Source organism: Colias croceus, chromosome 23, assembly GCF_905220415.1.
Source record: "Colias croceus chromosome 23, ilColCroc2.1".
NCBI lineage: Eukaryota > Metazoa > Arthropoda > Insecta > Lepidoptera > Pieridae > Colias > Colias croceus.
In genome coordinates, this window is record NC_059559.1 from 4,341,099 (window position 1) to 4,367,486 (window position 26,388).

General features: G+C 34.0%; 2 protein-coding genes and 1 long non-coding RNA gene across 4 annotated transcripts; all 3 read left to right on the plus strand.

Moving 5' to 3' along the window:
* Nucleotides 1-1,503: 1,503 nt before the first annotated feature.
* On the plus strand, nucleotides 1,504-6,358 carry LOC123702482 (zinc finger protein 26-like). Of its 2 annotated transcripts, none has more exons than XM_045650258.1 (5): nucleotides 1,504-1,728; nucleotides 2,482-2,632; nucleotides 3,703-3,747; nucleotides 4,253-4,381; nucleotides 4,880-6,358. In XM_045650258.1, the coding sequence occupies exons 1-5, from the start codon at nucleotides 1,588-1,590 to the stop codon at nucleotides 5,932-5,934; spliced, it is 1,521 nt and encodes a 506-aa protein (XP_045506214.1). In that variant the 5' UTR covers nucleotides 1,504-1,587; the 3' UTR covers nucleotides 5,935-6,358. The 2 variants fall into 2 exon arrangements, with proteins under 2 accessions (XP_045506214.1, XP_045506215.1); XM_045650259.1 differs by having other exon boundaries at nucleotides 1,620-1,728; nucleotides 2,468-2,632.
* A 5,544-nt stretch (nucleotides 6,359-11,902) lies between these two features.
* On the plus strand, nucleotides 11,903-20,356 carry LOC123702484 (phenoloxidase-activating factor 2-like). Its single transcript, XM_045650261.1, has 9 exons — nucleotides 11,903-11,931; nucleotides 14,001-14,068; nucleotides 15,794-15,887; nucleotides 16,135-16,314; nucleotides 17,154-17,271; nucleotides 17,544-17,649; nucleotides 17,989-18,167; nucleotides 18,880-19,044; nucleotides 20,162-20,356. Exons 1-9 carry the CDS (start codon nucleotides 11,927-11,929, stop codon nucleotides 20,327-20,329), a joined length of 1,083 nt encoding a protein of 360 aa, XP_045506217.1. The 5' UTR covers nucleotides 11,903-11,926; the 3' UTR covers nucleotides 20,330-20,356.
* A 3,386-nt stretch (nucleotides 20,357-23,742) lies between these two features.
* LOC123702490 lies at nucleotides 23,743-25,871 on the plus strand. Its single transcript, XR_006752880.1, has 2 exons — nucleotides 23,743-23,882; nucleotides 25,336-25,871. It is a non-coding gene; the product is annotated as an uncharacterized LOC123702490 (long non-coding RNA).
* The last annotated feature ends 517 nt before the right edge of the window (nucleotides 25,872-26,388 follow it).

Below are 26,388 nucleotides of genomic sequence, written 5' to 3' on the forward strand. Positions count from 1 at the left end.
TGGTTTCATAAAACCACACAACATTTTTTTATATTTTATTTTTTAGTTTAATTAATTTAAAGAGTAATGAAAATATAATGACACAATAGTGAAATGTAGTAACCTGACTTCAAGATCTAAAAAAATCACTTTGATTAGTTATTTACTATATTTTTGAGCGTATCGAAAAAATCCCGAGTCACTGTTTCCTCCCTGACCTGAAAAAACTAAAGGGGACCTAACAAAAAAATTGTGTCTTTAAAGGACCTAACGGGGACCTATCGATTTCGAACCAAAATTCCATTGATGGGGTGCTACATTTGCATTGGTAATAAAACGCCAATATAATTTTCGAACAAACGTTATATTTTATTGTAGGACAAACTATAATACTTAAATGTTTAAAAAATAATAATGGAAAAAAATATTAATAATTTTGAAGGGGGGCCAACCAAACAGTATATTTAATTATATTATTGTTAATAAACAATTAACAAACAAACAATTAAGAACAAAACATGAACTAACGATATGGCATAATAAAAATTTAAAACTAAAAAAAATAGATATATCTAAGTACGGTCTACATAAGTATCCATACTAATATTATAAATGCGAAAGTAACTCTGTCTGTCTGTCTGTCTGTTACTCAATCACGCCTAAACTACTGAACCAATTTTCATGAAATTTGGTATGGAGATATTTTGATACCCGAGAAAGGAAGCATAGGCTACTTTTTATTGCGAAATATCACAGTTGACAGATATGTACTACGTGAAATATGTACCGCGGGCGAAGCCGGGGCGGACCACTAGTTAACAATAAATAAAATAAAAATATACTGTTTGGTTGCCCCCCCCCCCCCCCCTTCAAAATTATTAATATTTTTTCCATTATTATTTTATAAACATTTAAGTATTATTTATGCTAACTAGCATTATATATATATATATATATATTTCATAAATTGTATAATATTGAAATTGAATACAGCGCCATCTATTAGAAGGAGGCTGTAGTCATTATAAATTACGATTCTTCTAGTGTTCACTAGATGTCGCTGATATAAAATAAATGATACAGGATATTAATGTAGATGGCGCCACTAGTTTTAATTATTTAAATAACTAAAGCTTTGTCGCTGAAGCAACATTACAATTAACATAAAAAATGAAAAGTGCATATTTTTTTATTTAATATTGTACTGATTTTTGCCATCCATATTGTAATGTACTTTTACATTTTATTGCGTAAATTTCTGTTATTATGAAATAGAAAACAACGCCATCTATTAGAATCTGGCAGTAATTCTTGTGCAATTAGTTATTACTAGTCATCGCTAGATGTCACAGTAATAAAATATAATTAACCTGATATTGATGTAGATGGCGCTAGTAGTATGTATAGTATTGTAAGTCTTTCATCAATCAAAAATTTGATAGGTAGGTAATAGGTATTGTTTTTGTTTTTGAGTTTTGACAATTACTGTCAAAGCTGTTGTGATTGTTAATGTTATAATTATAATTTAAACTACAACAAAAAAGAATGTAAATAAGACTGTAATTACTTATTATTAATACATTGAAAATAATCTTAATTTCCTTCGAAATGTCTGGTGAAAGCGAAGTATTTAAGTTAGAAAAAGACCTGTGTAGGTGTTGTCATGCCGAGGGAAAATTCATTAAGTTATTTGAACCTTCGCAACATGAAAACTTCTGTGATATGTTAAGAAATTGTTTTGATATTAACGTAAGTAGTATACGACGTATCTTACTAGTCATTGACCATTGTGCTAAGGTCTCTGGATTGATTTACACTATATGTGTGTGTTGTTTTAATTTCCACTCGAGACTTTACCGGTTTTGTCTTAAACTGAATAAATATTGAAACCTCGAGAATCACTCTATCTATAATAAAAACCGCTTCCAAATCGGTTGCGTAGTTTTCAAAATATAAGCATAAGTAACATAGGGACAAACAGACAGTGGGAAGTGACTTTGTTTTATACTATACTAGCGGTCCGCCCCGGCTTCGCCCGTGGTACAAATTCACGTTTTCTCTACATAAGAACTATCCTCGTACTTCAAGGAATATAATAAAAAAAAGAATTAACGAAATCGGTTAAGCGGTTCTCAAGTTATGCGCTTACCAACACATTTTGGGATTCATTTTTATATTATAGAAGATAGCAATTTATTAATTAAGTACCTATATGATTAATTTTAAAAACCAAGCAGTGTTTTTAGTAAATGAGGGAGCTTTGAAGATAAAATTCGTAAAAAATATGAGCATTATTCAACATATCCTCCCTGTATTAAATTTTTGAATAAATACTTTAGAAGTATACTAGCTTACCACCCTCGGCTACGCCCGCTTCGTCGAAAACCTAATAAATTATATACTAAAACCTTCCTCCTGAATCACTCCTATTAAACAAAAAGCGTACAAAGGGACATAAGAGAAAGTGACTTTATTTTATACTATGTAGTGTTTTTATTCCAGATTACACCAGTGCCAGGGAATCTAAGTGATTCCACATACACTATATGTCCAGAATGTGTAATTAAATTGAAAGACGCTAGCACATTTAAAAAGCAAGTACAACAGTGCGAAGAGAAGTTCTACGATATGTATTATAAGAATGCTTTGTTTGGTGAGTGTTGTAGGGTATGTAAGTACAGTGGATTCTGTTGAATTTAAATTGTGGCTCCGCTCCTTTTGGTCTTAGCATGATAATATATAGCCTGTAGCCTTCCTCGATGAATGGGCTATTTAAAATAATTTTTCAAAATGGACCAGTAGTTCCTGAGATTAGAGTGTTCAAATAAATTCTTCAGCTTCATAATATTACGTATAGATTGGAAGGGAAATATCAAACTCATCATAATAAGCGGACATCATACAAAGCGTTTTGTTAGAAAATAAAATCGCCTGTTTTTGTTAGTATGTATTTATTTCAATACAGAGAAAAATAATAGAGATACATTAAGACAAATAAAAAAAAGCAATCAATTGATGAACTCAATTACTAGATGCTCCGCGCGGTTTCACCCCCGTAGCTCCACTCATGTTGGTCGTAGCGTGATGATATATAGCCTATAGCCTTCCTCAATAAATGAGCTATCTAACACCAAAAGAATTTTTCAAATCGGACCAGTAGTTCCTGAGATTAGCGCGTTCAAACAAAAAAACTCTTCAGCTTTATAATAATAGTATAGATTTACATAATAATCAATTGGATATAAGTATTAATAATCATTTAATTATCAAATAATAACAATATTTCTCGTCAATTCAAAATAGTGATCAAAAAAACACAAATAACACCTGCGCTCACTCCAACCACTCAAATAGTTATTTTGGTCGTCACTTAAATAATGGACATCAGCAACTGCTGCAACTAGAATGCATTCTAGTTTTGACTTTGGTTAAATAAAACATCTAAGAGTTGCCGTTGCAGTTGACGGCAGCAATCAATCAGCCGCTGCCGTCGACATGTGGCGACGGCTGTAGTAGCCTCTGCCGTTCACAACTTGCCGTTCGTCTGTTAGAACGCTAACAAATATTATAATAGTATTTTATAACGTCATACCGTTATCTAACATATATTTACTACAAAAACTATACCGATTCATACGCATGACAGAATTTGAGCTCGTATGGATATAGATTTCAGCCATTTTTGAATCATATTATTAAATAAAGGATCATGTATGATTACAGAAAACTACAAATCAACATCTACAGTAAAAGAAGAATTAGATATAGGTAAGTAAATATATTAGATAACTTGGCTTGAACAGCTGCATGCCTCTCCTCTCATCTCCTATCATCTCGTCTCATCTCGTCTCCTCTCATCTCATCTCGTCTCCTCTCCTCTCCTCAGAAGTTAAAATCGTTTCATAAATATGTATAAATTTAAAAACTGTATAGTCTTCAAATAATCATATTATGTTCCTCTATTTTCGTACCATCCTTACTATATAATATTATGAATGCGAAAGTAACTCTGTCTGTCTGTCTGTTACTCAATCACGCCTTAACTACTGAACCAATTTGCATGACATAGAGATATTTTGATACCCGAGAAAGGACATAGGCTACTTTTTACCCGGGGAAATAGGATAGGTTTTATCCCGGAAATCCCACGGGAACGGGAACTATGCGGGTTTTTCTTTGACTGCGTGGGCGAAGCTGCGGGTGGAAAGCTAGTTGTTAATAAAATGAATTTTGATAAAAAAAAAATAAAAAATGCAATGCAATATATTTCCAGATAACTCGGAAGACGACATACATTTGAGTGAGTTGAAAAAATCGAAGCCAAAAACAAAAATGAAAAATAAAAAATGCAAGAAAATCAAACAGGAGGAAGAACAATGCAAAGAGGTCAAATTAAAAAAAGGTAAAAAAACATTTGCGTTTATCTATACTACTATTATTTAAATATTTAATTAGTATTATATAAAGAGTTTGTTTGTTTGTTTAAACATGCTAATCTCAGGAACTACTGATCCGATCTGAAAAATTGTTTCGGTGTTATATAGCCCATTTATCGAGGAAGGCTATAGGCTATAATATATCATCACGCTTAGACTTTTTAGAAGTTGGGCGGGTTGCTTGTTAGAAGTGTACACATAGAGTTTTAAGAATTCATCTATTTGAAAAAAAAAAATGTCTGGAATTTTATAAATATTTTTTACGTACTCAGCATATGCAAAACTATAACCTCCTTTGAGTTAATAGTATACTAATACCAAAAGTGGGACATCCTGTATATGTATATGAATTTTTGTTCTGTTTGAAATGTATTTTAAGACTTCAGGAAGGACATAGGCTGATTATTTGCAATAAAAATAATTTATCAAAGCGTTTTTAATTTTTTTATTTGTATTCATTGCAGATATAGAGAAACCATCGGACTACCGTTCATCAGACATTCGGAACATGGTAAAACTGATCATAATGTTCTCAACGGCTACTCCCTTCCGGTGGTCCTACAGCAAATATATGTGTTTCTTCTGCGATCGAGTATTCACAAAGTTCTCAGAACTAAAACAACATCACTACGACCACTATGAAATTAAAATGGACAACTGCCTACGGTCTATAAATACAGAGACCAAAGTTAAATTCGAAGTCAGCCAGCTATCCTGCAAAATATGCCCGAAAGACATGCAAACGTTGGACGATTTGCTCGATCACATCACTATTACACACAAACAGAACTATAATAGTGTTGTGCGGTGCTCGATATTCGCTTTCCGATTGACGGATACGGAAGCGCCGTGCCTACAATGTGACCAGAGTTTTACTTTCTTCGGCAATTTATTGTCACATGTATACAAGAATCATTTAAATTCTGGACAGTTTCTATGCGACTGCTGTGGAAAAGGGTTCCTAACTAAGTTCATGTTGCGAAAGCATGTGAAACTGGAACATTCTGTTACAGACTATGTGTGCCAAAAGTGTAATATGTCGTTCAAAACGCATGGAGCGTATTCTTACCATCGCATTACGCATAAGGGCGACTTTAACTGCTCCCAGTGTCCAGAAACATTCTCAAGCTGGTACCTAAGGAAGCGACATATAGCGTTCGTGCATGATAAATCCCTGCAAATCACTTGTGAATTGTGTTCAAAGACGTTCGTGAAATACAACTCTTTAAAATGGCACGTGATGTCCGTACATCACAATGATAAGCCGTTCGCGTGTGATCTCTGTGATTTTAAGTGTATTAATAAAACATACTTGAAGCGGCATATGGTCAGCCATTTGGACACAAGGCCGTACCAATGTCATGTTTGTGTGAAAGCGTTTCAGAGGAAGGAACATTTGGAGACTCATGTGCGAATACATACGAATGATAAGAGGTATGTGTGTAAGGAGTGCGGGAAGGGATTCGTGCAAATTGCCGGGTTGAAAGTGCATTTGAGGGCGCATCACTCGAAAACGTGATTGTCTATGGTCGAAAAAAAAATATTTGTGAAGTGAAAAAAACATTTTTGAAGCGAAACACCTAGCGTTGAGAGTAAAATTTCAATGCTTCATGGCAATACCGACGTCATGGAGTAAGGCAACGATTTTAGTATCTTTGGATCTTGTCACAGAAGTTTCACTTCTGACATGTGTACTTGTCACACGCGCTCTTTTTTAAACTATGTTTAGTGTTTTTGTTTATATGAAAATTTTGAAAATATGTGTATGTTTGTCTATGCTTTCATGTTACCAGTATTATTTAGATTTAGTAGTTGCCTGTGTTAATAATGTTCTATTGTCTATGACTGAAAAATATATATTATCATCAGAATTGCCTCTATGTATTATGATATAAATGAGAATGTACAACCTGTTTGAATTAGCTTGAGACCTGAGCCGATGACGTTATTTTAAATATTTTAATATTATACCTTTCCAAAATAAATAGACCGCCTCCGTGGTACAGTGGTTGACGCGTCAGCGTAATACCGAAAGGTCCTGGGTTCGATTCCCGGTGGAGACGAAGAAAAAAAAATTTCTCGGTCTAGCAGGACACAGAAGGCTGATCACCTACTTGTCCCTAAAGAAAATCGATCAGTGAAACAGATGTATAATGCATCTGCCTCTTATCCCACTAGGGGACATGGGACTTCACTTTTTTCCAAAATAAATAAAATAATGGAGTGTAATTCAAAGTGTAAGTAAGTACCACTTTTACGTACTTTGAGTAGTAATATTTTTTAGGGAAAAACTAATATACCTATATCGCGTATGTCGCATTCCGGTCGAGTCTCAACTTAATTCGTACGTGTTATATGCTTCATACAAAATAATGAACAGTATGTAATGAATTTTTATACATAGTGAGCCGCCGGTATAAAAAAGTGAAACAATGGTTATTTAAATTTAAAGGTTATAAATAATTGTTACAAAAAAAAAACTGAAAAATAAAATCATGAAATTATTGTATTCTCACTGATCCTTGATAATATAAAGTTTGGATTAAAAGTGGGTCAATATTGAGCCTAAGGGCGGCCGTACACGGTCCGCATCAAGAGTTGAGATCGACGCCTTGAAGCCGCGACCGCGCGGTGAACTATGGACATTCATTCACCGCCGTACACGGACTGCTCGAGCCGTCAACTGCGCGGTTTTGTAGCGATAGCTCGAGCAGTCAACGAACGACCGCTCGAGCAGTCCGTGTACTTCGCTCAACCGTTAACTGCTCGAGCTGCCCGTGTAAAGGAGTCGGTTTCATACAAATATACAGGTGAAGCTAATAAAAGCGTGTTTAAAATTAAGGGCCAGTTTTACAAGTTGCTGATAAAGACATTGATAGTCTTAATCATGTCAGTCTTAGTCATGATTAGTCTTTTTGACTTTTGAAATACGGTAATTGTCATTTTAACTGCCAGATAAGATAAGCACAATATATCCAGGAATTAAAATGGATAGAAATGTATATAATTGTAATTTATATAGAGAAATGTACAAAATAAAAGTATTCTAAATTTGTATGCAGTTTTATTGATTTTAGTTTAATAATAAAATTAAAAACTTAGCACGTCTCCTCGACTATTTGTTACTCTATCACTTCAAAAGTACTGAGCAGATTTTGATGAAACTTAATTAACAGAACAAAACGTATGTCTTCCAATTAATAAGAAATTGTGAAAAAACATTAGTCACAAGATAGAAGCTTGTAAATAATAATGCGAAAATAGTTATAATTATCATACAATATTATAAACTTTTAAAGAATAAATCCTTCAATCGTGGTTATTTACAAACACATTCCTGATTCCTCGCTACATGTCCTCGCACATTAATTGTGAAAAAGCACCCTTAAGGAGAATCGATTATAGGTATACAATATAACTTATATGGAGTTCCCATTATGAGAGAGAAACTTTCTAAAAAACAACATGTTATTGATACATATTATAGTTAGTCCACATCCTCGCACATTATTCGTGAAAAAGCACCCTTAAGGAGAATCGATTATAGGTATACAATATAACTTATATGGAGTTCCCATTATGAGAGAGAAACTTTCTAAAAAACAACATGTTATTGATACATATTATAGTTAGTCCACATACTCGCACATTATTCGTGAAAAAGCACCCTTAAGGAGAATCGATTATAGGTATACAATATAACTTATATGGAGTTCCCATTATGAGAGAGAAACTTTCTAAAAAACAACATGTTATTGATACATATTATAGTTAGTCCACATCCTCGCACATTATTCGTGAAAAAGTACCCTTAAGGAGAATCGATTATAGGTATACAATATAACTTATATGGAGTTCCCATTATGAGAGAGAAACTTTCTAAAAAACAACATGTTATTGATACATATTATAGTTAGTCCACATCCTCGCACATTATTCGTGAAAAAGCACCCTTAAGGAGAATCGATTATAGGTATACAATATAACTTATATGGAGTTCCCATTATGAGAGAGAAACTTTCTAAAAAACAACATGTTATTGATACATATTATAGTTAGTCCACATCCTCGCACATTATTCGTGAAAAAGCACCCTTAAGGAGAATCGATTATAGGTATACAATATAACTTATATGGAGTTCCCATTATGAGAGAGAAACTTTCTAAAAAACAACATGTTATTGATACATATTATAGTTAGTCCACATCCTCGCACATTATTCGTGAAAAAGCACCCTTAAGGAGAATCGATTATAGGTATACAATATAACTTATATGGAGTTCCCATTATGAGAGAGAAACTTTCTAAAAAACAACATGTTATTGATACATATTATAGTTAGTCCACATCCTCGCACATTATTCGTGAAAAAGCACCCTTAAGGAGAATCGATTATAGGTATACAATATAACTTATATGGAGTTCCCATTATGAGAGAGAAACTTTCTAAAAAACAACATGTTATTGATACATATTATAGTTAGTCCACATCCTCGCACATTATTCGTGAAAAAGCACCCTTAAGGAGAATCGATTATAGGTATACAATATAACTTATATGGAGTTCCCATTATGAGAGAGAAACTTTCTAAAAAACAACATGTTATTGATACATATTATAGTTAGTCCACATCCTCGCACATTATTCGTGAAAAAGCACCCTTAAGGAGAATCGATTATAGGTATACAATATAACTTATATGGAGTTCCCATTATGAGAGAGAAACTTTCTAAAAAACAACATGTTATTGATACATATTATAGTTAGTCCACATCCTCGCACATTATTCGTGAATAAGCACCCTTAAGGAGAATCGATTATAGGTATACAATATAACTTATATGGAGTTCCCATTATGAGAGAGAAACTTTCTAAAAAACAACATGTTATTGATACATATTATAGTTAGTCCACATCCTCGCACATTATTCGTGAAAAAGCACCCTTAAGGAGAATCGATTATAGGTATACAATATAACTTATATGGAGTTCCCATTATGAGAGAGAAACTTTCTAAAAAACAACATGTTATTGATACATATTATAGTTAGTCCACATCCTCGCACATTATTCGTGAAAAAGCACCCTTAAGGAGAATCGATTATAGGTATACAATATAACTTATATGGAGTTCCCATTATGAGAGAGAAACTTTCTAAAAAACAACATGTTATTGATACATATTATAGTTAGTCCACATCCTCGCACATTATTCGTGAAAAAGCACCCTTAAGGAGAATCGATTATAGGTATACAATATAACTTATATGGAGTTCCCATTATGAGAGAGAAACTTTCTAAAAAACAACATGTTATTGATACATATTATAGTTAGTCCACATCCTCGCACATTATTCGTGAAAAAGCACCCTTAAGGAGAATCGATTATAGGTATACAATATAACTTATATGGAGTTCCCATTATGAGAGAGAAACTTTCTAAAAAACAACATGTTATTGATACATATTATAGTTAGTCCACATCCTCGCACATTATTCGTGAAAAAGCACCCTTAAGGAGAATCGATTATAGGTATACAATATAACTTATATGGAGTTCCCATTATGAGAGAGAAACTTTCTAAAAAACAACATGTTATTGATACATATTATAGTTAGTCCACATACTCGCACATTATTCGTGAAAAAGCACCCTTAAGGAGAATCGATTATAGGTATACAATATAACTTATATGGAGTTCCCATTATGAGAGAGAAACTTTCTAAAAAACAACATGTTATTGATACATATTATAGTTAGTCCACATACTCGCACATTATTCGTGAAAAAGCACCCTTAAGGAGAATCGATTATAGGTATACAATATAACTTATATGGAGTTCCCATTATGAGAGAGAAACTTTCTAAAAAACAACATGTTATTGATACATATTATAGTTAGTCCACATCCTCGCACATTATTCGTGAAAAAGCACCCTCAAGGAGAATCGATTATAGGTATACAATATAACTTATATGGAGTTCCCATTATGAGAGAGAAACTTTCTAAAAAACAACATGTTATTGATACATATTATAGTTAGTCCACATCCTCGCACATTATTCGTGAAAAAGCACCCTTAAGGAGAATCGATTATAGGTATACAATATAACTTATATGGAGTTCCCATTATGCGAGAGAAACTTTCTAAAAAACAACATGTTATTGATACATAATACATATTATAGTTAGTCCACATCCTCGCACATTATTCGTGAAAAAGCACCCTTAAGGAGAATCGATTATAGGTATACAATATTACCACAGTATTACAATATTAATATTAATAATATGGAGTTCCCATTAAAAAGGGAGTAATTTTATCCTAAAAAAATAACGTTATTCATATACTCCTTCCTTCCTAGATACTTAAAATTTATGTGTGGTTTATTTAATTTTTTATCTTATACTATACAATTATATTATACCGTCAAAGGTTATCGATGTCCACTTAAGGCGTTAATAGGGGCTAGCGACCTTGGCGACGATTTACTAGGCGCGAATCTATCGTAGTAAAAGTACGTATAAAAATTATTTAAAAAGATATTTGGATATTAAATCAAAATTTAAAACAACCATGCCCTGTGTTTCAATTTCATAAACACACTGTAAAAACACTACAATAATTGACATTATATTGACTTAGCGTTTTGGTAGTACAAAAATTGACCTCAGTTCATGATTTTTTCCAAAAAACCTGATTGTAAAATAAACAAATTTAAACAACCATGCCCTTTTTCATATTCGAAACTATAATATACATTTTTTTAGATATGTACATAAAGAATCTAAGAAGAAAAACGGTTATAAGTAGAGTTAATTTTCGGTATCAAAAGGGGATTCTACCCGATTCAGGCCTTAAATATAATAATTACATTTTGGTATCTCTGACTTGCAAACGAAATGAAATATATTGCATTAATTAATATCTATATACTTACTTACTAATATCACAGCTAATATTATACAGCTGAAGAGTTTGTTTGTTGAACGCGCTAAATTCAGGAACTACTGTTTCGATTTAAAAAAATATAAACCCGCATTGTTTCCGTTCCCGTGGGATTTCCGGGATAAAACTTATCCTATGTGTTAATCCAAGGTACCCTCTATATGTGTGCTAAATTTCATTGTAATCGGTCCAGTAGTTTATGCATTATGCGTGAAAACCATACATACATAATTACAAACCTTTCCTCTTTAAAGTCTAGACAAAGCTTGCCTGGTAGAGAACGCGTATAAGCGATAAGGCCTCGTATTTAACATGGTAGCTATATTATGTATTTTATAAATTGTATGCTATTAAATCAAAAACATCAAATTCAACATAGTATTTGTCTTTTCTTTCGTAAAATGTTTTCTTTCGTAAAATAAAATGTATTGTTGTTTAACATTTCCATACCTACATTGCTATCAAAATGGGTTTTCACGCACGCACGAGAAATATTTATAAATATACTGAAGTATTCAGTATATTTTAAAGTATTGACGATAGTACTTGTGTCTTAAAATGATGTGAGTATCACTATATAGTATAAAACAAAGTCGCTTTCTCTGTCCCTATGTCCCTTTGTATGCTTAAATCTTTAAAACTACGCAACGGATTTTGATGCGGTTTTTTTTAGATAGAGTGATTCAGGAGGAAGGTTTTAGTATATAATTTATTAGGTTTTAGACAAAGCGGGCGAAGCCGCGGGCGGTAATCTAGTTTTTTTTATAATTTTTAAACAATTTGAATCATCTTAATATATATAAATCTCGTGTCACAATGTTTGTCCTCAATGGACTCCTAAACCACTTAACCGATTATAATAAAATTCGCATACCATGTGCAGTTCGATCCAACTTGAGAGATAGGATAGTTTTTATGAAAAAAAAACGTATACATGTAGGTACTACGGGCGAAGCCGGGGCGAACCACTAGTAGATGTAATATTAAAGCCTTTGTAGATATTTAAGCTCTAGTGAGTATATCCTATCCTATCCTACATATTATAATTAATGCAAAAGTTTGTGAGGATGGATGTATATTAGGTATGTGTATGTATGTTTTTTCTCTCTCACGCAAATACTTACTACTGAACCTGAAAATAGAAAAAATTTTTTTTTACATTTTTAGTTCGTTCAACCCCGGTTGAAGCAAGTGAATTTTTGAAAAATCTTTGAATGCAGTTCTATTCCTTTTTAAAAATAAATGAATGTTTCCTTTCGGCAAAATTTACTATCTTCGGTTTTTCAAGTACTTTCCCTCCAGGGCCCATCGAAAATTTCCACACTGGCCTGTAGGACACCGAAAGATAACAAGATCGAGAAGTTTATAAATTTTCTAGCAAAATAGACCTTCGTAGGATTCCAAACGAGAGATAAATTGTATTATTTTACTCCAACATTTTCGCAAAATGATAAACTTACCGAACATTGTTATTTTCCGGTGACATATTAGTATAAGGATAATGCGTATTTATTAACCGACTTCAAAAAAAAGGAGGAGGTTATCAATTTAGCCGGTATTTTTTTTATTTTTTTTTATGTATGTACACCGATTACTCCGAGGTTTCTGAACCGATTTACGTGATTCTTTTTTTGTTCGATGCGGGATGGTGTCGAATTGGTCCCATAAAAATTTTATTCAGATAGGCCCAGTAGTTTTTATTTTATGAGCATTTTTGTCTGTAGGTATTTGTAAATTTTGCAAGTGCAAGTTTGAAGTCGGTTGTTTTTAACGCAGTTATCACTTGTTTTCGTTTATAACGTCTAATTAGTAATTACTTTATACCTAATCAAATTTATTTGATTACTAGCGGTCCGCCTCGGCTTCGCCCGTGGTACATATTCACGTTTTCTCTACATAAGAACCATCCTCGTACTTCAAGGAATATTATAAAAAAAGAATTAACGAAATCGGTTAAGCCGTTCTCAAGTTATGCGCTTACCAACACATTTTGGGATTCATTTTTATATTATAGATAAGAAGATGAAATACATCGTATATAAATAAACTAGCTGAGCTCCGCGGTTTCACCCGCGTGACTCCGCTTCTGTTGGTTAGCGTGAAGATGTAAGCCTTCCTCGATAAATGGGCTATCCAACACCGAAAGAATTTTTCAAATCGGACCAGTAGTTCTTGAGATTAGCGCGTTCAAACAAACAAACTCTTCAGCTTTATAATATTAGTATAGATAATCTGATATTTCAACAAACCAAATGCGTGGAATTCATACAAATTTTCATCCCTTTCATACATTTCGTCACTATCTGTTCCTCGCAGTTTTACCTGCATTATTTCGCTCCTATTGGTGTTAGCGTGATGATATATAGTCTTCTTCAATAAATTGACTATCTAAGTCGGAAAGAAGTTTCTAAATCGGACCAGTAGTTCCTGAGATCAGATCAAAACCTTAAAGACTATCCTGTATTAATCCATGTTACCCTCTTTGTGCATGCCAAATTTCATGAAAATCGGTTCAGCAGTTTTTGTTTGAAGAAGTAACAAACAAACATATAAACTTTCGCATTCATAATTTGTAGGATTCTGTGAATATAATATGAATTAATAATTAATATAATCAAATGTTAATTTTCAGGTTATCACTGTTATGTTTTATGTTATTAACTGTGTTTTTAACACAAGATGGCGCTTTGTCGTATAAACGTAAGTATATAATTATATATTATACTATTTATGGTGAAAAAATAGGACCCAATGGGAAGCACAAGCTTTCAAAAAGTGTTTGGTACAAAGATAGCTTGAGCCCTGAGAAAGGAGATAGGATAGGTTTTATCCCGGAAATCTCACAGGAACGGGAACTATGCGTGTTTTTCTTGGACTACGCGGGTGGAAAGCTAGTTTAAAATCTATTCCATATATAATTAATGTGTAGAAGGGTCAATTCTGTACATTGAAAATATTGAAAAAATAAATAGCGGGGGGTGTTACTGTATCGATACCAAACCCAAATATGTGAGTAAAAAAATTTTTGTCTGTCTGTCTGTCTGTCTGTCTGTATGTTCAGGCATCACGTGAAAACTAACGGTTCGATTTCGATGAAACTTGGTATAATTATACCTTATTATCCTGGGCATATATCTGGGCATACATATATCTGGGTCACCTTATCTCGTTTAAGTCCTGCACAGAGAGAGAGATATCAAGAAGAATAACAATGACATGGAACAAGTACTGGTCTATGAAAGACATATTTAAAGGACCGATACCAGTACGGTTGAAGACGAAGGCCATGAACAGCTGCTTGTTACCTTGTCTTACTTACGCATGCCAAACTTGGTCGCTGACCAAAAAATCTCTTAACCAATTAAGAGTTTGCCAACGAGGAATTGAAAGAAGCTACATGAATATACGGTTAAAAGACCATATAAAAAATACATCCATAAGGAAAGCAACAAAAGCGTATGACGTCGGTAATCATGTTCTTCGATTAAAATGGAGATGGGCAGGACACAACCAAAGGCAAAAAGATGAAAGATGGTCAACGATCATCACAAACTGGTTTTTAGCGGACAGGAGCCGAAAAAGAGGCAGACCCAATAAAAGATGGCAAGATGACATTGTCGATGTAGCGGGGAATCAATGGGTAAAACTGGCTAACGATAGGCAGAAATGGAAAATTTTGGAGGAGGCTTTCACCGCACAAAGCGGTCCTTACTTTAATTAAGAAAATAGGATAAGTACTAAGGGCGGCCGTACACGGACCGCTTCAAGCAGTTGAGACCGACCGCTTGAAGCCGCGACCGCGCGGTGAACTATAGGCATTCATTCACCGCCGTACACGTGACGGCTCGAGCCGTCGCGACCGCTTCAAGCCGTCAACTGCATGACGAAATTCCATCGTGCCGTTGACGGCTCGCGAGCGGTCGTGAGGCATACACTGACTGCTCGAGCCGTTGACTGCGCTAGAGCCGTCGACGGCTTCCTCTCCCCCTGAAAATCAATGACGCGACTAGTCAAAAAATCAACGGCTCGAGCGGTTGGTAGCGACGGCTCGAGCAGTCAAGAACCGACGGCTCGAGCCGTCAACGACCGACCGCTCGAGCCGTCCGTGTACGTCGCTCAGCCGTTAACTGCTCGAGCGGTCCGTGTACGGCCGCCCTTACATAGAATAGCAACAATGTTACTAACAATTAACATATTATATACTAGTTTTAAGATTTTACAAATTATTATATAAAGTAGTTATTAAGTATTAAGTTACTTAAATTGTAAAACATTTTTTGTAAAAGTAAGGAAATAAAAGCTTATATTATATTATATTATTATCCTGGGCATAAAATAGGATACTTTTTATCCCGGAAAAATAAGTAGAAAAAAATAAATCTTAATTTTTCCGCGGGCGGAAGCTAGTAATAAAATATGTTACAGTTGAATCTTGCCGCTCGGACGACATGACGTTCGGTATATGTGTGAACTTCAACGAGTGTGAGGAGAGGCAAGACGAAAACCAATTTACTTTTCTGTAAGTGATCTTTATTTAAAACTCGCTGCGTGCCGCGTGCGTTTCACCCGCATGGCTCCGATCCTGTTGTTCTTAGTGTGATAATATAAATTATAGCCTTCCTCGATAAATGTGCTATCTAACACAGAAAGAATTTTGCAAATCGGACCAGTAGTGCCTGAGATTAGCGCGTTCAAACAAACAAACAAACTCTTCAGCTTTATAATATTAGTATAGATTACAAAACAATGTTGAAAACGTGTTTCAGGCGTTGCCGCGGTTCCAAAACCTGCTGTCCTCTCAGCAAGTTGGTAAAGGTTACAGAAACTCCGTTGACTAAGGTTAATGACAACAAGGGATGCGGTTGGAGTAACCGGGTTTATGACATACAGACCACGCCTGGCAGTGCAACGTATGGCGAGTTCCCGTGGATGATCGCTGTTTTGAGGTAAACTATATTTTACTAAGTACTATCCATGGTACTATCTAGCTTACTGCTTAAAAAATAACAATTAAATTTAGTTAAAACTAAACTGTTTAGAAATTAGAAAACTTAACGGATTTTAAACGCGATTACTAGTTTTCCGCCTACGGCTTCGCCCGCGTTATCAAAGAAAAACCCGCATAGTTCCGTTTCCGTGGGATTTCCTGGATAAAACCTAGCCTATGTTGCTCAGTGAAGATGCAGCTTTCTAATGGTGTATATATACATACATAATTACAAAACTTATATTAGTATATAGATAGTATAGATATTCATATTTGTATGCCAATTTCTTGGCGAATTGTGCGGACATGAAATTTATTGTAAGGACTTTGTAACCACAATTCAAACAAATAAATTTTCATTTCATTTCATTTCATTTCACGCTCGTTGCTGCAATACGTCGGGGTTGGGACAATAATATCATGAATAAATCGCGATTAAAATCTGAATCAATAATTTCTAATTACATGTTGTTGCAATACGCCCAACTAGTTTTAACCAATCTCACTTTTATGTTATTTTTCTTGTGCATTCGTAAAACATGTTTTTGTTTTTTTTGAAGTGAAACTTCTTTATTGGGATTGGAAAAAAATTTAGTGTAACATTTTTTCGTTACGCGTGACAGTTTTCCGTTACGCGCCATCGTTTTCTTATCCCTACCACGCGTGATCGACGTATTTCTGTAAAGTTGCAGTAAATTATGTTTTGATAAATAAGGTCATATAAGTTTCACTTCTTACGTGTGTACACGCACACATTTTCTTTCATTTATTTAATTCCTCTAATTACATTATTTACAGGACATCAAACACAAACAAATCTTGGAATCAGCAAGACTTAATAGGCGGGGGTTCGCTCATACATCCCTCCGTTGTTTTGACAGCAGCACATACTGTTCACAGACTGACGAACGAACAGGTAATGCTATAACTGTAACTATAAGACTCGACTTCGACTTCGACTTCGACTTCGACTTCGACTTCGATTTCGACTTCGACTTTGACTATGACTTCGACTATGACTATGACTATGACTATGACTTCGACTATAACTATGACTACAACTACCACTAACACTATGGATCCATGGTTCCTGAGATTAGCGCGTTCAAGCAAGCAAACAAACAAACTCTTCAGCTTTATAATATTAGTATGGATGAACAATAATATGTATATAATATGTTATTTCAGTTAAAATGTAGAGCGGGCGAATGGAACACACAAACACCGAACGAATTTTACCCGTATCAAGAGAGAAACGTGAAGAAAATCATCATTCACCCGGATTTTCATTCAAGTAAGTTTATAAAAATAAATAATTTCTACGAAAAAGTTCCTCCACATTCTTTAATTGTACCAAATGACAATAATTTACTTTCAAATACTTAGTAGTTAGTTATTGGGTAACAAAAAGAAAACAGTGCGCCCTAAAGAAAAACAAACAAACATACTTTCGCATTTATTCCCGGTAATCCCACAGGAACGGGAACTACGCGGGTTTTTCTTTGACTACGCGGGCGAAGCCGCTGGCCGAGAGCTATTATTATAATTTATGACTTGCTGTGCCCCGCGGTTTAACCAACATTGCTGCTCCTGTTGGCCACGTTTATTTAACACACATGTATGCTTTTTTCAGGGAGAGGACACAATGATGTAGCGTTACTTTTCCTGGAAAGTTCATACGATATATCGTCAACAATAAGTGTAGCGTGTTTGGGACGAACCATGGCCCAGGTCGGGACGGACTGTTATAGTATGGGGTGGGGGCAAAGGGTATTCAATAATATAGATGACCACGCGGTTTTATTAAAGAAGGTAATGTGTTCAGTATATCTTTTATTTTCTAAACATATAATAAATCGTAGGAAAATCAGTGATATTTATGTAAAATTTTAAGAAAATCCACGCATGATGCATTAGTAATATTCATGCAATTTTTTTAGTAAATCTTACTAAAATAAGTACTTTTTGATTTTAGCCCTGACGTAAATACAGACAAACAGACAAAATTAAAATAAACCTGAATTTTTGCCTTCGATATCGATTGTAGATTACGCCCCAAGTATTATTTTAAAAAAAATATTCAATTTTGAATTTCATACGATTTGAATGATGAAAGTTATACAATATGCATAGATTAATGCATCTCGCTTTTATCAACGTTATACCTATACTAGCTGCTCGCCCTGACTCTGCCTGGAAACATTACCTTACATTTTTTCTTAATTTTCATCATATTTTATTATCCTATCCTACTTATCCTATTATAAATATGAAAGTTTGTGAGGATGGATGTGTGTATGTTTGTTACTTTTTCACGCAAATACTACTAAACCGATTACAATGAAATCTAGCACACATATAGATGGTAACTTAAATTAACACATAGGATAGGTTTTATCCCAGAAATCCCACGGGAACGGGAACTATGCGGGTTTTTCTTTGAAAACGCGGGCAAAGCCGCGGGCGGGAAGCTAGTATATTATAAATGTACAGATTTTCTATTTAAAGCCATTTATTTTCCCAGGTACCGCTGCCCATAGTAGCAAGACGTACTTGCGAATATTACCTAAAAAACACAATATTAGGCTCGAAGTTTAAGCTCCATGACTCCCTAATATGCGCTGGTGGTTTACAAGGCGTGGACACATGTACTAAAGACGGCGGATCTCCTCTCGTTTGTCCTATTGGAGTAAGTAAAATATAGGTACAGGGTTACTTGTAAAACACCGGCAACCTCGCAGGACAAGATAGATAACATCATAAGCAACATTTGTTCTACGACTTTTGATAATTTGTTAAATTTTATTTTCATACAAAAATAAATATTCATTTAATTTTCCGTTTGAATATTATAAACTCTACGCCTCCCAAAAAATTACGTAAACAAGAAGCGAACGAGAGGGGGAAGGGGGCGTCGCGTCGTCCATCCGATAATGAATAGAACATAGACTTACAAATTTTAGGAGAGTACAATAAAAGTTTAAAAAATCATTTAAAAATAATTTGCGTTATGCCAAAAGTCGTAGAACAAATGTTGTTACTTATGATATTAGCTATCTTGTCCTGCGAGGTTGCTGGTGTTTTACAAGTAACCCTGTATACTAGACTTACAAATTACAATCACACAAAACAAAACTAATTTCATACACCGAGGATGTACAGGTGTAACATCCTACTAATATTATAATTTATACGAATGTTTGGGAGGATGGATGGATGAATGTTTGTTACTCTTTCACGCAAATACTACTGGACCGATTACAATAGCGGTATGTAGGTAGCTGAAGGCCCAGAATATGACATAGACTTTTTATCACGGAAATCCCACAGGAACGGGAATTATAAAAACGCAGGCGAAGCCGCTGGCCGAAATCTAGTACTAAAATATAACCGAAATCTGAAACCTGTCCCTGAAATCTGTGCCCGCTCTGCATGAAATGCCCCACATATAAATCTAATAACCATAATAAATCTAGGAATGATAAATTAAAAAAAATATTATGTTGGTGGGAAAACTTAACATTTTTATTCTTATATATAAAAATGAATCGCAAAATGTGTTGGTAAGCGCATAACTCGAGAACGGCTGAACCGATTTAGATAATTCTTTTTTTATTATATTTCTTGAAGTACGAGGATGGATCTTATGTAGAGAAAACGTAAACATGTACCACGGGCGAAGCCGGGGCGGACCGCTAGTATAAAATAAAAAAAAAAACATAAAGTTTTGTAAATTTTCATAACATTTAGATAAATCTGTATACATTATAAAATGAAGAATAAATATATAAACATTTCTTTTACAGAATGTTAATGGCGTTTCCCGGTATGCTGTGTATGGTGTAGTGGCATTTGGTATTCAGTGTGGCCAAGAGAACGTACCCGGAGTGTATTCTAGTGTTCCCAATGTTTATGAGTGGCTAGTAGCAACTATGGTGGGAGAAGGCATGGATACCAGCCAGTTTGTGTACTAATAATAATAATAAATACTTTTTAGTTTCCACAAATGTATTTTATTTTATAACTAGATTTCCGCCCGCGGCTTCGCCCGAGTTTTCAAAGAAAATCTCGCATAGTTCCCGTTCCCTTGGGATTTCCGGGAAAAAACCCTATTCTATATTATGTTAATCTAAGTTACCCTCTATTTGTGTGCTAAATGTCATTGTAATCGGTTCAGTGGTATTTGAAAGAGTAACAAACACACACGTACACATCCTCACAAACTTTTGCATTTATAATATTAGTAGGATAGGATATAAAGAAGATTAGCTGTCCCGGCAATTGTCTGCCTTACTCTTATCACTCACTGAGCAAGTAAGTGTAGGTATTATCACTTAAGAAAAATAGATTCTCAGACCTACTCATGCACAGAACTATATCGAGATATATTTTATTAACATTGTGACACGAGAAATTTATCTAAAACTAGCGGTCCGCCCCGGCTTCGCCCGTGGTACATATTAACGTTTTCTCTACATAAGAACCATCCTCGTACTTCAAGGAATATAATAAAAAAAGAATTATCGAAATCGGTTCAGCCGTTCTCGAGTTATGGAATTACAACGAAAAGTGGCATTGATTTTTATATATTAGAGATATACAGGAGTGACATGTTACCCTACGAAAATTTAGAAAACTGCTTATGAATATTACTAATAACTAAAGGCGGGCCTATGTTATATCTACATATTATTACTTACAAAATCCAAACTGCCTTCAAAGAGTTGGAATAAAAAAAAGGCTAATCGGAAACCAAATAAAAAAGACGTCAAGATCCGTTGTCCCAAAAGTTATTAAAAAACTGAATAATAGAAACGTAGGCAGAGTTTTGTACCCGAAACTTAGAGCATGACCGTGGTTGTTTATTGCACGATTTTACGTATTACAGTTGAGTTTTACCTACTACTCTTAATATCATCTTCAAGTATATCCCATCATATCCCAATAAAAATTGCTTCAGAATTATTTACACTTTACAGTGTGTGTTTTCATCCATTAATTAGGTATATCTTTTGCAATTAATGTTCAAATGTTTAAATAATTGATAAAAAAAAATGTGTGTGTACTTATGTACACGTGTTAGAAGTTATAATAAATTTAAATTACTATAAGTTATACTTCTTTGGCGTATGGAAAAAAATACTAGAATATACAACTTGAACATAGACCAGTGCAAACTTAGCACTACTAACTACTTTTCAACCTAGACTTAAAATAACTATTAGTGTATTAGTGTCAATCTATGGTGTATATATATTTTTTGTAGCGGCCACAGGGCCACACTATCTGGAATGTCATCGCGGCGTTTCTGCGTAGGGTCAATCATCATAATTATGGTAACTTAGGTTATAGTTGGAAATAAAGTTTTGATACTTTAATTTATTATTACGAGCTTTGTTTTTTTGAGAGATTAACAACCTCTTCATCTATATAATATTATATATATGTAATCTGGTACTGTTATCTGATACAGATAAAAAAAAGAACAGCTAGTGAAAGTAAGAAAAAACATAATAAAATACAATTAAATTTTGTTTAATCAATATAATCATATTAAATCTAAAAGCCGCGTTCAGCCGCGAATAAAGAATAAGAATCACTATCATTATCTCTGACATCATTAACTCTTCCATGTCTGCAGTTATTCCATCTTGTTTTTTTTGTACTGCTCTTCAACATGAATAACATGGTTTGGTCAAAGAATAAATCTCGTCGAGATACTGATTTTGTATCTTTAAACATTTTGAACGGACCAGATCGTTCAATTTTATATTGTTGCTTGAATAGTTTTTAACTTGATTACTGGTATCATCCATGCAAAATAATAATATTAAACAAATCATACCTACTTATAATAATGTGCAATGCAATCAAGATGAAAAGCATCAAAATATCAAGTCACACTTAACAATGCATTGAGATATTTCTCGTAAACACTCTTGTTTTTCCTTGAAAACTACATCTCTTTCAAATTGTTTCATTTTAAATTTATTAATCATAGTTTAAAGTTTTCGTCATGTTTTCAACTCAGTTTTCAAGAATATTTTTTTTTAATTTTTTTTTTAGAAATCACTAAAATCCTAAGCTAAAATCGCCAAATAAATTTTCGAAATAAAAAGCCAGTTTCATCTTTCGGACGTGACTAGTATAGATTTATTTATTGAATTAAATTTAATAAATGAAACGATACCAATTTAAATTTCGCATTGTTTATGTATGATGTGCGCATGCCTTAATGCTCTAAGGCGCATGCGCAGGTTTTTATTATTTTATAATTTTAATAAAATAAATAATTGAACAATTTCAATGATGAGCCTATACGGACCTAACGGTAAAGAATACGATTTTGATAAAATTTGCCAATTTTGCTATGGATGGGGTGCTAAAGTGTAACTTTTTTATACCTAAAATTAAAAAAATTATAAAAAAAAAACTAAAGGGGACCTAACGAAAAAATTGTGGGACCTTAAAGGACCTAACGGGGACCTAACGATCAAGGTCATTTTCGACCCAAAATTCCATAGATAAGTTCTAAGTTTGCACTGGTCACCAAAAGAAGTATAACTTCAAAAAATTAATTAAACTCTACGTTATTTTTTTCATAATTAACTGAATAAATATAGATCTGTGCAACATGTTTTATTATTCACTTCGTTATCTGTTATCTAACGATTGACAGTTTCCGGTTGGGATGAGACCATAAACTATAGATTTGCCACGAAACAAGTCCCACTACGAACGTAGAACCCCGTTAAAGAAGTTTCACTTCAAAAACCGCATCAAAATCCGCTGTGTAGTTTTAAGATTTAAGCATACAAAGGGCCATAGGAAAAGAGAAAGCGACTTTGTTTTATACTATGTAGTGATGCCTCAAAACTGGGAGAAAATATTTTTGAAGTGAAACTTCTTTATCGGGGTTGGAAAAAAATGTAGTGTAACAATTTTTTCGTTCCGCGTGACATTTTTCCGTTACGCGACATCTTTTTCTTATTCTTACCACGCGTGATTCGACCTATTTCTGTAAAGTTGCTTATTATAATTATTTTTATTTTTAAAAAAATAAGGCCATAAAGAAGTTTCACACACGCACACATTTTTTTTTAATATATAGAGTAATTCAGGAGGAAGGATTTTCGTATATAATTTATAAGGTTTTGGACAAAGCGGGTGAAGCCGCGGGCGGTAAGCTAGTAAAAGTTAAATAGGTACCATTTTCATGACGCGTCCTACAGCGCCGCGAGACTTCTTTCGTGGCGAATGAATTTAGTAAATTCAAAGCAAACGACAAAATTGACATTTGACAGTTCTCTGTAGTCTGTAATCTGTCTGTTGTCATCTGTGTTCTGTGGTCTGTGGATTGAGGGTCGTTTGCGCCTTGCGAGTTGCGGTTTGATACCTACTCCATTTTCTTTTGTTTTGCGTTGTTTCGTGGTTTTCTTCTTGCATATTAATTATTTGCTTTCTTTGATGGTTTGGGGTTTGTTCTTCGCAAACAATAACCGTGAGGTTTCTTCAGTTTGTTTGTATGTGTGTATGTGTTTCTAAAACTTGATTATGTATATATTTCGTATATTTCGTTTCGTTCGTTTTTTGTGCATCGTTAGGTTTGCACATGCTCGATTTTTTTCATAATTTCAGCAATTTTGAAACTGGTTGATCATTTTCGTTAGAATGTCCTTCTCGAATGCATTTTTAAGGCGTATTCGAAAATAAATGCAACTGTCTTCCATGTGTCATTTTTCAAAATGTCGGTATTTCTGTACAATAATACAGTCGCTTGAATTGTCTTCGCCAGAAGTGACGCTGGATTAAAAAAGTACGTAGTATAAATCACTCCTTAGCAGTGCAGTTATCGAAAAAGCGAAAGCAAAAGCGAAATAATTACCATGAGGAAGTATTACCTACTTCCTATGTAATACCTACTATGAAATTATCTCTCAAACAATTTATTTGAACAAAAATCAACATTCTTTTCTACTGCAATTACTTTCAATAAGCATTTTGTAATTTTAATCAACTAATTGAATTCATTCGTTGAAAGTGTTTTGCAAAAATATTTCATATCTGAAAGCTTAACATGACAATGATAGAAATGTGTTCTAAGCTTCTGAGTTCTACTACTTCATGGGATTTTTAGGTATTGATCTTTCCAAATTCGAATACATATTATTATGTTAATTTAAAAGTTCATAATAATATAAACTATTAAAAACATATTTTAACACTATTTTATACAAAACTAGCTTTATGCCGGGGCTTCGGTTGCTTTGTCTAAAACCCAGTAAATTATATACTTAAACCTTCATCTTCAATCACTCCATCTATTAAAAAACTGCATCAAAATCTGTTGCATAGTTTTAAAGATTTAAGCATATAATATCGGGACAGAGAAAGCGGCTTTGTTTTATACTTTGTAGTGACAACACTTTGATTGGTCTGTGCTGTTTATTCAAATAGTTTGTTTGAGGAGCTTGAACTGAGAGTTTGTGCTGTGCATTGATAGACCACTCAGACTTACATACTGGATTTAGTACTTCGTTGTTTGGTAGATTTATGAACATGGACATGACTTTAAAAGAGCAACTACGGACTTTCTTGCTGGTTCTTCTCAATAGAAACTGCTTTCCAAATCGGTAGTGAATGGTAAAACTATGTTATGACGATTCAAAATTGCTTCTAGAAGAAGTCTAATAAAAGAATAAATAAGAATTTGACCAATTCTCGTGAAAGTCCTGAAATATTTGTTCAAGTTCTTCTTATTATTTACTTCAAGCGTAGAGTGAACAGGTACCTTCTAGGCAAGTGCGTTCTATCTTAGACCACATCTCAGCTTAACATCAGGCGAGATTGTGGTCAAGCGCTTCTCTATCGACAATAAAAAAAAAATTCAAGTTTCATATCTAAAAGTCTATTCATGTTGTGGATAAGAAATTATGTTTTCAAATTGTATATATGTATATATATTTGGCACATCCTACAGCTAAAACCGCTTCATGGATTTGACTTTTGAGGTCTTGTCGGAACCACAGACACAATAGAAATGTCTGGGACCAATAGTGCCGCTTGGGGCTCACTGGGTTAAAGGTAAAATACATATGGGTAATGATATTAGGTAGTGTGTGAAACAATTATTATTTTTGTTTAGGCATAAATTTAGGCCATATTTGACACAGCTTATGGTGGTGTATCCTGTGCAACTTGGATACTTACAACGGTCAACGAAGCGACACACCAACATCAGGCCAGTTGGAGTTATTGATTGTGAACTATTCTTCTTAGCTTGCTTCTCCTGCTCCAGGCTGGAAGAGCTAGGCCGACCTCTTTTATTTTCACTTGTGCCTTAGTTACATAAAACGTAGGCCAGTTCATTTCTAAATTGAACATTTTGTTCTTTGCAACATTTTCCTTTATTGCATTGTTTTTTATAATCCATATAATCCAAGAGTTGATAACGGCCAGATCAAGCCAATGGAAAAAATATTTTTTTACAAATGTGTATAAAATAATTTATTTCACACATTTCCGTGCGATTTTAGGAATTGTATACATTTCCTAGGAATTGTATACAATGACGGATTACATACATTTCCGGTAGCATATACATGAGACACGACAATCGACTAAACTAGGTACTAGACTTGTGCTATAGACGATCGACGCTTTCCACTCCATAAGATATGTCTTTGCAACGTCGATAAATTAATACCATATTTTATAGCAGCACTCCTGACGGATGTTTTTCTCGCCTCTTCCATGGCTGCTTTCATTGTTGAAACATTCCAAGATGCTTGTTGCGTTTTTCTTTTGTATCTCTGACCCATCTGCAAGGTTAATAAAAAGTCTTAGTCAATAATTAAAGAAAATTATAAGTTGTTCTGGCTTGGTAATGAGCTGAAATATAATACAATCTACTATATAATATTATAAAAGCGAAAGTAACTCTGTCTGTCTGTCTGTCTGTTATGCTTTCGCGCCTAAACCTCCTAACCGATTTTAATGAAATTTGGCACAGACAATCCCTGAGAAAGAACAT

Bases quoted from the DNA above. Each gene is read 5' to 3' on its own strand.
- LOC123702482 (XM_045650258.1), top strand. From the start codon at position 1,588: ATGTCTGGTGAAAGCGAAGTATTTAAGTTAGAAAAAGACCTGTGTAGG. The intron at 1,729-2,481 runs GTAAGTAGTATA...TTTTTATTCCAG, and splicing joins GAAATTGTTTTGATATTAAC to ATTACACCAGTGCCAGGGAA. The intron at 4,382-4,879 runs GTAAAAAAACAT...TATTCATTGCAG, and splicing joins AGAGGTCAAATTAAAAAAAG to ATATAGAGAAACCATCGGAC.
- LOC123702484 (XM_045650261.1), top strand. The intron at 17,650-17,988 runs GTAAGTTTATAA...TGCTTTTTTCAG, and splicing joins TCACCCGGATTTTCATTCAA to GGAGAGGACACAATGATGTA. The intron at 19,045-20,161 runs GTAAGTAAAATA...TTTCTTTTACAG, and splicing joins CTCTCGTTTGTCCTATTGGA to AATGTTAATGGCGTTTCCCG.